This window comes from Triturus cristatus, chromosome 10 (assembly GCF_964204655.1).
Source record: "Triturus cristatus chromosome 10, aTriCri1.1, whole genome shotgun sequence".
Taxonomy (NCBI): Eukaryota; Metazoa; Chordata; class Amphibia; order Caudata; family Salamandridae; genus Triturus; species Triturus cristatus.
In genome coordinates this window covers 1144607775-1144620218 of record NC_140593.1, presented here as the reverse complement: position 1 = coordinate 1144620218, position 12444 = coordinate 1144607775, and the positions used below count along the sequence as shown (strand labels likewise).

The 12444-nt window shown below is 45.4% G+C and overlaps 1 protein-coding gene across 1 annotated transcript in view; it reads right to left on the bottom strand.

The window, feature by feature from the left end:
- SCNN1B (sodium channel epithelial 1 subunit beta) overlaps window positions 1-12444 on the bottom strand; it is a 168851-nt gene that overhangs the window by 17526 nt on the left and 138881 nt on the right. Inside the window, exons 8-9 of the mRNA XM_085629497.1 lie at window positions 7763-7880; window positions 1476-1551 (exon numbers count right to left, since the gene is read on the bottom strand). Coding sequence (XP_085485623.1) covers window positions 1476-1551; window positions 7763-7880 — 194 coding nt within the window. The remainder of the gene's footprint in view (window positions 1-1475; window positions 1552-7762; window positions 7881-12444) is intronic.

The following is a 12444-nucleotide window of genomic DNA, read 5'->3' as shown; positions in this document are numbered from 1 at the left end:
ATTAACAAACAAGCAACAATACAGGAGGAGGACAAGTTTTGAAGTGTGTCTACGTATACTATTTCGTAGAGGACGGGTATCCTTCTAGTACAAAACCTATGGTAGACTCAGGCGCCCCCCCTAGCGCCGTGGCGCTATGGTGTATGCCTGGCGCAGGGCAGCGGAAATCAGCCCCGGCACTCGGGAACGAGGAGAGAGCCATCTCTGTAGATATGTACCGCAACGCAGCGCTACATTTTTGGTTGTTGCGCTGCGTTTCATGCATTTTTTCAAATCTGGGCCAAAGAGAGCGAGTGGCAGGTTGCAGTAAATCAGCCATGCTGGCTTCAGTTTGGACCGGATGCGCTCTGCAAAGGTATCAGTGCTGCTGCGCTGACCGTAAGAAGTCCGTGGTGTTTTTGGAGTGGACTGACCCAAGGTCTATATGCATTGGCATCTGTATAGAGCAAGCCTAGCTATGAAGCACTGTACATTATGAGAAGGGTGAGAGATGGTCTACAAGATTGTGTACATCAAGTGGGGTCCACACATATTCATTTTACAGCACAGGAAGATAAAGTGATTCGCCCAGAATCACATGATGTTGAGTCAAGCTCAGAAGCCATGATTTCATCCTGGGTCCCCCCCAAGCCCAAAGGCAGCCTCTGTACCTGCTAGGCCACATCACCTCCCTCCTATCTGTCCAGAGGGTCTCTCCGCTACTATAGATCTTCGGCTGTTGGAGAGGGACCTGCAGATACTATAATTTGGGGGGGAGAGAACTGGTGGGCTCCTGAAGTTCTTCTTCAAGAGGCCTGTGAGACTGAAGTGAAATGAGACGCATACTACACTACAACACAGTGCGGCATTTATTTCTTGTGAATATCCACTCTGTTCTTCTCCATTTATCCAAACCTGGGTTGGACCTTGCATTTCTTCATTTCTTTTGACGGTACCACTCTGTGTATTTGTGCACAGGCAGCACGCCCTCTTTACGCCTTCACTTTAAGAATACATCCTTGCTGCTTGGACCACTTTACCTGAGGTGAAAATTTGTAGGGCAGATAACCCTTTGTCCAACCCTCAGATCAGAACTGGACTTCCATTTAAAAACCCGGGGGATTCTGGGAGTTTTAGTCCTCCTTCACATGCACTAACCCAGTTGGATTAAGACCTGCTGAGAACGAATAGTAGAAGGAAATAGAGCACCTTATCCAGTTTGTACCAAGAACACAGTTCGCATCCTCAGGGCTCTGCTGTGAATTTGAATTCATGTGCCTCTAGTTTAAGCCAGAATGTTGGCTCAGTAAGCCAAGCACTCGACCACCAGTTTGAATCCTTGCACAGCCAGCTGAGGCTTCGAAGGGGGATAAACTGAGTGCCATTAAATTGGGTTGCAGACGAATTATTTTCAGCACTTAGAAAGAAACCGGTAAAAATAGTTATAATCGTACAAATCTTCAATTTCCTAAAAACATAGACGAAAAAGTACTCACTTGCAGGACTGTTTGCAGAGGGAAATGCAGTTCTCTCGGGCGCCGACAGAATCCCGCAGGGTGTAATAACACGATACTGTGTGCGAGAAACCATACAAACAAACATGTGAGGCTTGGATCTTTGAAACTACAAATGATGATTGCTATTGCTATTGCTATTGCTGTGGAGAAGTGTGGCTCAATGGTTAGAGCGGCAGACCCTGATGCAGAGGTCTGGCCCGGGACCAGGGTTCAATTCCCGCCTCGGCGGCTCTTGGATTCAATTTCCCCAGACATGATAATTCTTGCCACGGTGCCTATTCTAATCATGGGTCCCACTGTGCAACTCTGGGCAATAGCTTGCTTAATCTCCACAACGGCCCCCACAGCGCTAGGATGCCTGGCTTCACCTTGGGGTGCCCAGGAGTGGACATCTCACAGGAAAACCAGGAAGGGTTCCACAGCGGTATGAATACAGCGCTACGAGACCCCTGGGTAGAAGTGCGCTATACAAGTACAAATACATTTACATACATCTACATATCCATTTTGAGGCAGGTCAGCTTTTAAGACAATGAGAAATCTAGCCCTGCCTCATGGAGAACTTCTGAGTACGATGCAGAGATAGAGAGAGGTACCATTCTGCTAAAGCAAGGTAGCTTCTCACTGAGATGACAGGCTTCAGTCTCTGACACTGCAGAGGAACACTGAAAAGATGGGACCCTCAGTCACTGGAACTGTAAAGCAATCTTCATGAGATGGAATTGGATCTCTCTGACAGGGGAAAGTAATATTGAAAAAAGAGATCCTTCAGTCATCAATACTGCAAAACAACCCTCAAAAGATGCAACCCCTCCACCCCTGGGGCCACACGGTCAATGACCCTGCAAAGTAACAGTGAGAGAAATGTCATCCCATGGACCAATATAGTATATATAATCTAAAGAGTGACATTTTGGAAGTCTAAACAAAATCACCAAATTACTCAAGAGACAATCTAATTTGAGTACCAGGAACAGTACACGCCAGCTGACAATACCATCAACGAGCCAATGCAGTGGTATCTTACAACAGAATCACCAGGCCAGCTTAGTGATGACCTAAACAAAACAGAGTGAAGAATTGATGACATAAACATAGCCACAAGACACATGTAAGAACAGCTGAAAGTACAAGCCCGAGACCAGGGTAAAGAACGACCTAAAACTAAATACAGCCTAATTCACGAACACCAGCCAAAACACAGGCTCCGGGTCAATGTTTGCATAAACGAAAACAGAAACACAAGCTCAATGTGAGACACATTAAACCCAATCCCCCACTCAGAACACAAACAAAGAATACATTTTGATTAGCTGAAAGTTTACTCAGAGTTCAATTTCCAGAAACCTGAAAACATTGCCTTTTACACAATGATAGATCAAATGTGATAAAGGGACTAAAATCGTATATGAAACGTGTAGCATATTCAACACCCGTTGACTGGCCAGTGAGGATAGGCTAAACCACAAGTAATTGCTTTAGTCATTAATAACTTAAAGCTAATGACTAAGGCAATGTATAATTTCAGGAAATGCAACCACTAAACCAATGCACTAGGTAGCCTCAAACACCGTTAATATGGCAAGGATAGTCTAGAATAAAATCATTAAACCAATGTGTGGGCAGCCAGAAAATGAATCATTAGACCAGTGTGAGATGGGCTACAATATATTTACCTGGCAGCTGTACAGACGGCCTAAAACACAATCAAGAGATCAATTTATGGATGGTTTAAAATGCAATCACTAGACTAACAGCAAATAGCATCAAATGCAATTAATAGGCTGATGCATTGATAGCATGAAGAATGCTCACTAGACTGACAGCAAATACCATCAAGCGCAGTTCATAGCCTGACGCACGGATAGCATGAAGAATGCTCACTAGACCAATAGCAAATAGCATCAAACACAGTTCATAGACTGAGGCACGGATAGCATGAAGAATGCTCACTAGACCAATAGCAAATAGCATCAAACACAGTTCATAGACTGAGGCACGGATAGCATGGAGAACACTCACTAGACCGACAGCAAATACCATCGAACGCAGTTTATGGAGTGACGCAAGGATAGCATGAAGAATACTCACTAGACCCACAGCAAATAGCATCAAACGCAGTCCATAGGCTGAGGCAAGGATAGCATGGAGAACGCTCACTAGACGGACAGCAAATAGCATCAAACGCAGTTCATAGAGTGACGTACATATAGCATGAAAGACACTCACTAGACGGACAGCAAATAGCATCAGACGCAGTTCATAGAATAAAGCACGGATAGCATGAAGAACGCTCACTAGACCGACAGAAAATGGCATCAAAAGCAGTTCATAGGCTGAGGCAAGGATAGCATGAAGAACACTCACTAGACCGACAGCAAATAGCATCAAGCGCAGTTCATAGAGAGACGCACAGATAGCACGAAAAACAATTACTAGATGGACAGCAAATAGCATCAAACGCAGCTCATAGGCTGACGGATGGAAAGTATGAAGAACACTCACTATACCAACAGCAAATAGCATCAAACGCAGTTTATAGAGTGACGCAAGGATAGCATGAAGAATACTCACTAGACCTACAGCAAATGGCATCAAACGCAGTCCATAGGCTGAGGCAAGGATAGCATGAAGAACGTTCACTAGACGGACAGCAAATAGCATCAAGCGCAGTTCATAGAGTGACGCACAGATAGCACGAAGAACACTGACTAGATGGACAGCAAATAGCATCAAACGCAGCTCATAGGCTGAGGCACAGATAGCATGAAGAATGCTCACTAGACCGACAGAAAATGGGATCAAACGTAGTTCATAGAGTGACGCACGGATAGCATAAAGAACGCTCACTAGACCAAAAGCAAATAGCATCAAACGCAGTTCATAGAGTGACACACGGATAGCATGAAGAACTTTCACTAGACCGACAGCAAATAACACCAAACGCAGTTCATAGAGAGACGTACGGATAGCATGAAGAACACTCACTAGACCAACAGCAAACAGCACCAAATGCAGTTCATTGGCTGAGGCACGGATAGCATAAAGAACGCTCATTAGAACAACAGCAAATAGCATAAAATTCAGTTCATAGAGTGACGTACGGATAGCATGAAGAACACTCACTAGACCAACAGCAAATAGCAACAAACGCAGTTCATAGGCTGACACACGGATAGCATGAAGAACGCTCACTAGACCAATAGCAAATAGCATCAAACGCAGTTTATAGGCTGACGCACGGATAGCATGTAGAACACTCACTAGACCGACAGCAAATACCATCGAACGCAGTTTATGGAGTGACGCAAGGATAGCATGAAGAATACTCACTAGACCCACAGCAAATAGCATCAAACGCAGTCCATAGGCTGAGGCAAGGATAGCATGGAGAACGCTCACTAGACGGACAGCAAATAGCATCAAACGCAGTTCATAGAGTGACGTACATATAGCATGAAAGACACTCACTAGACGGACAGCAAATAGCATCAGACGCAGTTCATAGAATAAAGCACGGATAGCATAAAGAACAATCACTAGACCGACAGCAAATAGAATCAAGCGCAGTTCATAGAGTGACGCACAGATAGCACGAAGAACACTTACTAGATGGACAGCAAATAGCATCAAACGCAGCTCATAGGCTGATGCATGGAAAGCATGAAGAACACTTACTAGACCAACAGAAAATAGCATCAAACGCAGTCCATAGAGTGACGCACGGATAGCATGAAGAACGCTCACTAGACCAACAGAAAAATAGCATCAAACGCAGTCCATAGTATGACGCACGAAAAGCATGGAAAACGCTCACTAGACAGACAGCAAATAGCATCAAACGCAGTTCATAGGCTGAGGCACAGATAGCATGAAGAACGCTCACTAGACCAATAGAAAATAGGATCAAACGTAGTTCATAGAGTGACGCACGGATAGCATGAAGAACTCTCACTAGACCAACAGCAAATAGCATCAAACGCAGTTCATAGGCTGCCGCACGGATAGCATGAAGAACACTCACTAGACCAACAGCAAATAGCATCAAACGCAGTTCATAGGCTGCCGCACGGATAGCATGAAGAACACTCACTAGACCAACAGCAAATCGCATCAAACGCAGTTCATAGGCTGACGCACGGATAGCATGGAGAACGCTCACTAGACCAATAGCAAATAGCATCAAACACAGTTCATAGACTGAGGCACGGATAGCATGAAGAATGCTCACTAGACCAATAGCAAATAACATCAAACGCAGTTCATAGGCTGATGCACGGATAGCATGAAGAACACTCACTAGACCGACAGTAAATAGCATCAAACGCAGTTCATAGAGTGACGTATGGATAGCATGAAGAACACTCAATAGACCAACAGCAAATAGCATAAAGAGCAGTTCATAGGCTGATGCACGGATAGCATGAAGAACACTCACGAGACCGACAGCAAATAGCATAAAATGCAGTTCATAGAGTGACATACGGATAGCATGAACACTACTCACTAGACTAGACCAACAGCAAATAGCATCAAACGCAGTTCATAGAGTGATGTACAGATAGCATGAAGAACACTCACTAGACACACAGCAAATAGCATCAAAAGCTGTTCATAGAGTGACGTATAGATAGCATGAAGAACGCTCACTAGACAGACAGCAAATAGCATCAAACGCAGCTCATAGGCTGACGCACGGATAGCACGAAGAACACTTACTAGATGGACAGCAAATAGCATCAAACACAGTTTATAGAGTGACGCACGGATAGCATGAAGACCGCTCACTAGACGAACAGAAAATAGCATCAAACTCAGTCCATAGAGTGACGCACGGATAGCATGAAGAACGCTCATTAGACCAACAGAAAATAGCATCAAACGTAGTCCATAGTATGACGCACGAATAGCATGGAGAACGCTCACTAGACGGACAGCAAATAGCATCAATCGCAGTTCACAGGCTGAGGCACAGATAGCATGAAGAACGCTCACTAGACCAAGAGAAAATAGAATCAAACGTAGTTCAAAGAGTGACGCACGGATAGCATGAAGAACGCTCACTAGAACAACAGCAAATAGCACCAAACGCAGTTCATAGAGTGACGAACGGATAGCATGAAGAACACTCACTAGACCAACAGCAAATAGCATCAAACGCAGTTCATAGGCTGACGCACGGATAGCATGAAGAACAGTCACAAGACCGACAGCAAATAGCATCAAACGCAGTTCATAGGCTGACGCACGCATGGCATGAAGAACACTCACTAGACGGACAGCAAATAGCATCAAACGCAGTTCACAGGCTGACGCACGGATAGCATGAAGAACACTCACTAGACCAACAGCAAATAGCATCAAACGCAGTTCATAGGCTGACGCACGCATGGCATGAAGAACGCTCACTAGATCAATAGCAAATAGCATCAAACGCAGTTCACAGGCTGACGCACGGATAGCATGGAGAACGCTCACTAGACCAATAGCAAATAGCATCAAACGCAGTTCATAGGCTGACGCACGGATAGGATGAAGAACACTCACTAGACCAACAACAAATAGCATCAAGCGCAGTTCATAGAGTAACGTACAGATAGCATGAAGAACGCTCACTAGACCAATAGCAAATAGCATCAAACGCAGTTCATAGGCTGACGCACGGATAGGATGAAGAACACTCACTAGACCAACAGCAAATAGCATCAAGCGCAGTTCATAGAGTAACGTACAGATAGCATGGAGAACGCTCACTAGACCAATAGCAAATAGCATCAAACGCAGTTCATAGGCTGACGCACGGATAGCATGAAGAACGCTCACTAGACCAATAGCAAATAGCATCAAACGCAGTTCATAGGTTGACGCACGGATAGCATGAAGAACAGTCACAAGACCAACCCGAGACAGACTGTAAAATGATCATTAGATCATCAGACAGCCTGAAATGCAGTCACATGGCCAATTTTTGGACAGCCTCAAAGAAAATCAATGAACCAACGAGAGATCACATGAAGCACGCTCAACAGACCAACGCAAGGATGCCTGAAGCAGAACTGCTAGGTATGGGATGCTTATTCTAAAGGGCCATTCGGGGCCGGTGCTTTAAAAGTCTTTGACACACAACTACTCCCCTTGCACATGCATTGGAACCTGGCCCTGTACCGTTGCCTCGGCAGCTTGACGCAGTCACAGAGCAGGAGATGGAGGGCGAGGCATGCTCGCATGCCATGGCGTGCTTGGAGTCATTCAGCGCCATCACTTACCCCACTCTGGGTTATTCTCATGGCTGCAGTACTGGGCTCCGTCCGGCAGGGGGTACATGTAGTGGGCGCAGCCACACTCGGTGAACATCTGCTCTTGGAAACAGGACCGCAGGCAGGACTGGAAAGAAGGAGAAGATATAGCTTTGTGAGAACCAAAATGGCGGGAAGCCCGTTTCCTTAGGCGTCACAGTGTATCTGAATGACATGTTTACCACCGGGGCAAGTGTGCCCCTCTCACCCTGTGCTGTCTTTGGCTAAAGAATCTGTTTTAGACATTCAAGGGTCTGGGCACTGTAGCAAACAAGTCCAGTCCAAGAGGTGGGACGACGCACGAGTTCTAGTAAACTCACGCTCGTTCAGATATGTTTATCTATATATGCACTGTTCCGTTTATTTTTAAAGGGAGAGAGGATGTGGCCTAGTGGCCAGAGCTGCAATCTTTGGAACTGGGGTAACAGGTTCTAGTCAAGGCGTCAGCTCAACAGCCTGTGATTCAGGGCAAATCACTTAATCTCCCGGTACCTACCAAAAATGAATGTGTACTTGTTCAATTTAATTGGTACCCACGTAAAGCGCTCCAATAGCATCGGGGCGTGTATGCGCTATATAATGCTGCAAAAAAAAAGTCAAGATTAGGAATATTTTCCATAAACAAAACTGCTAGCCTGCAAACCACAATCACCACTATGTAAGCTTGATGAACTTGCATTAAGAAACGGTGGGAAAATAGCAAAAGTGAGGGTTGGCACAGCCAGGGCAAGTTTAGTGCTGTTGGTGCCCTGTGCAGAAATCATTTTTGCCTCCCACCCCACCCCGCCCCGTGACCTCCTCCTCAGATTCCCTCACTACCACTGGGGCAAGGTTCCCCTCATCTCTCCATAGTCCCTCTCTCAGATTTAAGACAACGGAAATTAATGTAATTAAGCACTGGTAAAGGCTGGCTTCGGTGATAAGAATGTATATCTATCCAACCTAACCCTTTTTAGCAACATTAGGAAGAGATAATGAAAGACTGGTGAGAAAAACCTCACCTCCTAACCTATTTTATGCAGTTTTCATTATGTTCTTTGAAGACAGGTCAGTAAAAGTCCCTGTTCGATATTAGGGTTGTCTCTGATGAACTGCAGTAACAAAAGAATGTCTGTTACAAAAGCAGTAATTCACTCAGCTATCCACACAAAATACAGGTCTGTTATTTGCAGCAGGCATGTTAACCCTCTGCGCTACTCTATGGTGAGTCAAAACTGCCACTAAACAAAACTCTGAGCTCTCTCTCTAGCAGGAACGTTAATCACAAAGGTTATCTTCACATTTTTATTGGCGCCTGTAAGCAGGTAGCACAAGAACTCGGCAGCAGGTGTTTTTAAATTGTAAGTTATTGGTAATGACAGCGCCCCCCTTGAGGTTAACGCCCCCCTCCCCTAGGTCAGCATCCAGTGCGGCCGCACCGGTCGCACCACCCTAAAGCCGGCCCTGGGCTCAACAGTGAGCGAAACGTGAAAGCAAACAGAAAGTTGCCAGACAGCTTCCACGCACATTTTAGTGGCCTGAATAGTTATGCTGCCTCTGCTGGCCCGGAAGTCCCACCCCTTGACCTCAGCTAACCTGCAGGTCCATGCTGCTGGCTATCATGGCCCGGAAGTCGTACCCTTTGACCTCAGCTAACCTGCCAGTCCGTGCTGCTGGATATCATGGCCCGGAAGTCGCACCCTTTGACCTCAGCTAACCTGCTAGTCCATGCTGCTGGCTATCATGGCCCGGAAGTCGCACCCTTTGTCCTCAGCTAACCTGCTAGTCCATGCTGCTGGCTATCATGGCTCTGAAGTTGCACCCTTTAACCTCAGCTAACCTGCAAGTTCGTGCTGCTGCCTATCATGTCCTACAAGTCCCACCCCTTGACCTCAGCTAACCTGCTAGTTCGTGCTGCTGCCTAGCATGTCCTACAAGTCCCACCCCTTGACCTCAGCTAGCCTGCTCTATCACTGCTGCTCCGGACTTCTACTGGCCATTAGCAGCCCGGAGCACTCAATTGTTTTCAATGGAGCGCTCAACATTTCAATGTTCTAATTCATGTTAGGCCCTTAGGTTACAGCAACAGCAGGTAGGTCATGTCGGGGCTCCATTCTTTTTCCAACTGTCCCCGTCTACTCGCTTTAACTACAGACCACACACCAACATTCTATCGCATTATTCATTCTCAGCAGGAGAGAGCAGTTCAGGGCTTTTCTAGGCACTGGTGTTAAGACCAGGGTCCCACAAAGAGAAGAGGCCATAGCTCACAGAGCTCTGATGTGTCAAAATGAGGGACTCCCGGTATGTAGGTGGTCTTCAAACATCTTAATGTTGTGCCCCACCCTGTAAAAAAAAAATCCTTTGCCCCCCCTCAATTGTTTCATAATTATTCTGCTAAATTGGCAGTATTTAAATATGTTTAAACCTATTTAAACATTGCAGTTAAACACTGTTAAATGACAAAAGTTGTTAGTGATGGCCCATTACAAAGTGGTTTACTGCTGCTAATGTTTTTAACACTTAAAACAAAGCATGATGCTTCTCTTGGCCAGAGACTGGAGCACCTCCCCCGAGATCACTTAAGGCCCCCCGGGGGACCCGCCCCCCTGTTTGAAGACCTCTGCAGTATGGAGATTAGAGCTCCAAGTGAATTCACATCTGTGGATCTCTTAGAAGCTCAGGGGCCGATTCACAGAACTAATCTGAGACAAAATTCCAAACTTACTACTTACAGTATTCACAGAATGCACCTACGACTACTAACTTTACGTCCGCACTCAAGCCATAATTTCCACACCCAGAGTGGAAATCCCACAATTGTGCCGGAATTTCCGCACTAGGGCCGGAATCTCTGCTGCCAGGCCGGAATACCCACAATCTGGTGTAATTGATTATATCTGATGCATGGTGAGGATTGTAAGCACTTGAACAGGCGATTAGCATTGAGGAAATGCTCGACCAGCCAGAATGCGGAGATTCCGGCATACGAGCGGAGATTCCGGCACAAGTGCGGGATTTTGTCTCCAGGTGTATTTTCAGCTCCGGGTGCGGAATTTCCATCAGAGTGCAGAAATTCCAAGTTAGTAGTCGTAAGTGCAGTCGTAAGTGCATTCTGTGAATACCATAAGTAGTAAGTTTAGGATTTTGTCTCAGATTAGTTCTGTGAATCGGCCCCTCAGAGTTTTAAGATTAGTTGGAATCTCCTCTGGCAAGACCTGTAATCAGTGCTTTGTGAAAAAGGGTATTCATTTCTGGCTGGCACAGATTTTGAATGCTTCTTTATGTAACATAAGCAAAGGAATGAGGAAGTCCGGGTGAAAACAGAAAAACCAAGTATGACGGCGCTTTCCATTTTAGTGAAATAAATGCGACAAGTATTCCCTGTTAGAAAATACAATATGAAATTGTTTAGCATGAAGCTTTCTAGGTGATTTTGTATTATTTTTTTTTTTGTTAATGGCTATCTCTTAAAATATCGGCTGAACTATCCCCTGCGGTACATTACAAGGACATTGCAAGTTACAAAGGAGTTTGGGGTTCAAATGGAGAACCAGGCTGAGGCCGAGTTTCTTTTTTAGGTCTCAGAACTCTAAGGTGATTTGGAACTATCCTTATAACACACAGTGGAGGTTTCACATCTCGTATCGTATATGGCACATTTTAATATGTCAATTTCAAATATGGCTGTGTTTTGGATTTCTCCTTTGTTGCAATCAGTTCTTGCAGTGCAATAAATGCTCTCCAATGAATATTTCCAATTCAGCTAAGACTGTGAATGTTTAGGCAAAAAGAAAGAGCTGAAACATAAGTTACCCCATTCATTGTGCGAGCAGCAGTTGTAACCCTGCTCAGTGACCTGCCTATCACTCTGGGTCTGGCTGTAGGTATTGTAACTTCACACTCACCTGCAATAATCTATCACAGAAGAGGAGAGATCTCACTGTAATATTTACAAATGAGTAATGGTGGTACAAATAGATGGGAATTAGAGATAGGTTTTATACAGTTATTACAGACTTTTATTAGCACAAAACAAGGGCAAGAAGGTTTCAAAGTGGACAGGGGGCTTGGAGGCCATACCAATAGCATAATGCACACCATATACATATGTATACCATAGCATGTTGTTCTGTTTTCATGCATATAGCAACAACTTAGCTTTTAATGCCTGGTATTATGTCAGAATGTAGTACACAGAAATATTGTCTGACATACATAATGTATACTAAATATAGTTTTGCAAGAATATCGTCCCAGGGGGTGTAGATTTTCTATCATTAACCCCAATAGGCAGGGGTGTAACACTGGGCTCTGTAGCACTGGATGAGGGGGTGCTTGCAGCGGCAGCCCCTCCATTAGGGTGGAGGTGCATCGCCCCCTGCTGCCAGTGCAGCAAAACTGAAAAAGAAAACGGTAATAAAATGAATTACCGTTTTCTTTTTCACTGCTCCCAGCCCGAGCAGTGTTTGGGGGCGGGGCATTGCTGCTGACTGGCAGCAGGAGAGTGGTGGTCACTCCACCGGTTTAAACTGTGTAGGCCACTTTGGCCGGCTGTCTTGCGACAGCCAGTCTGACATGCGCAGTGTAAACCTCTCCGCCTAGCCGTCTTAGAAAGCTGCATGAAGAGCGCTGGAACATCGAGGGAGCCCTTCCCAGCCAATCCTGGTGCT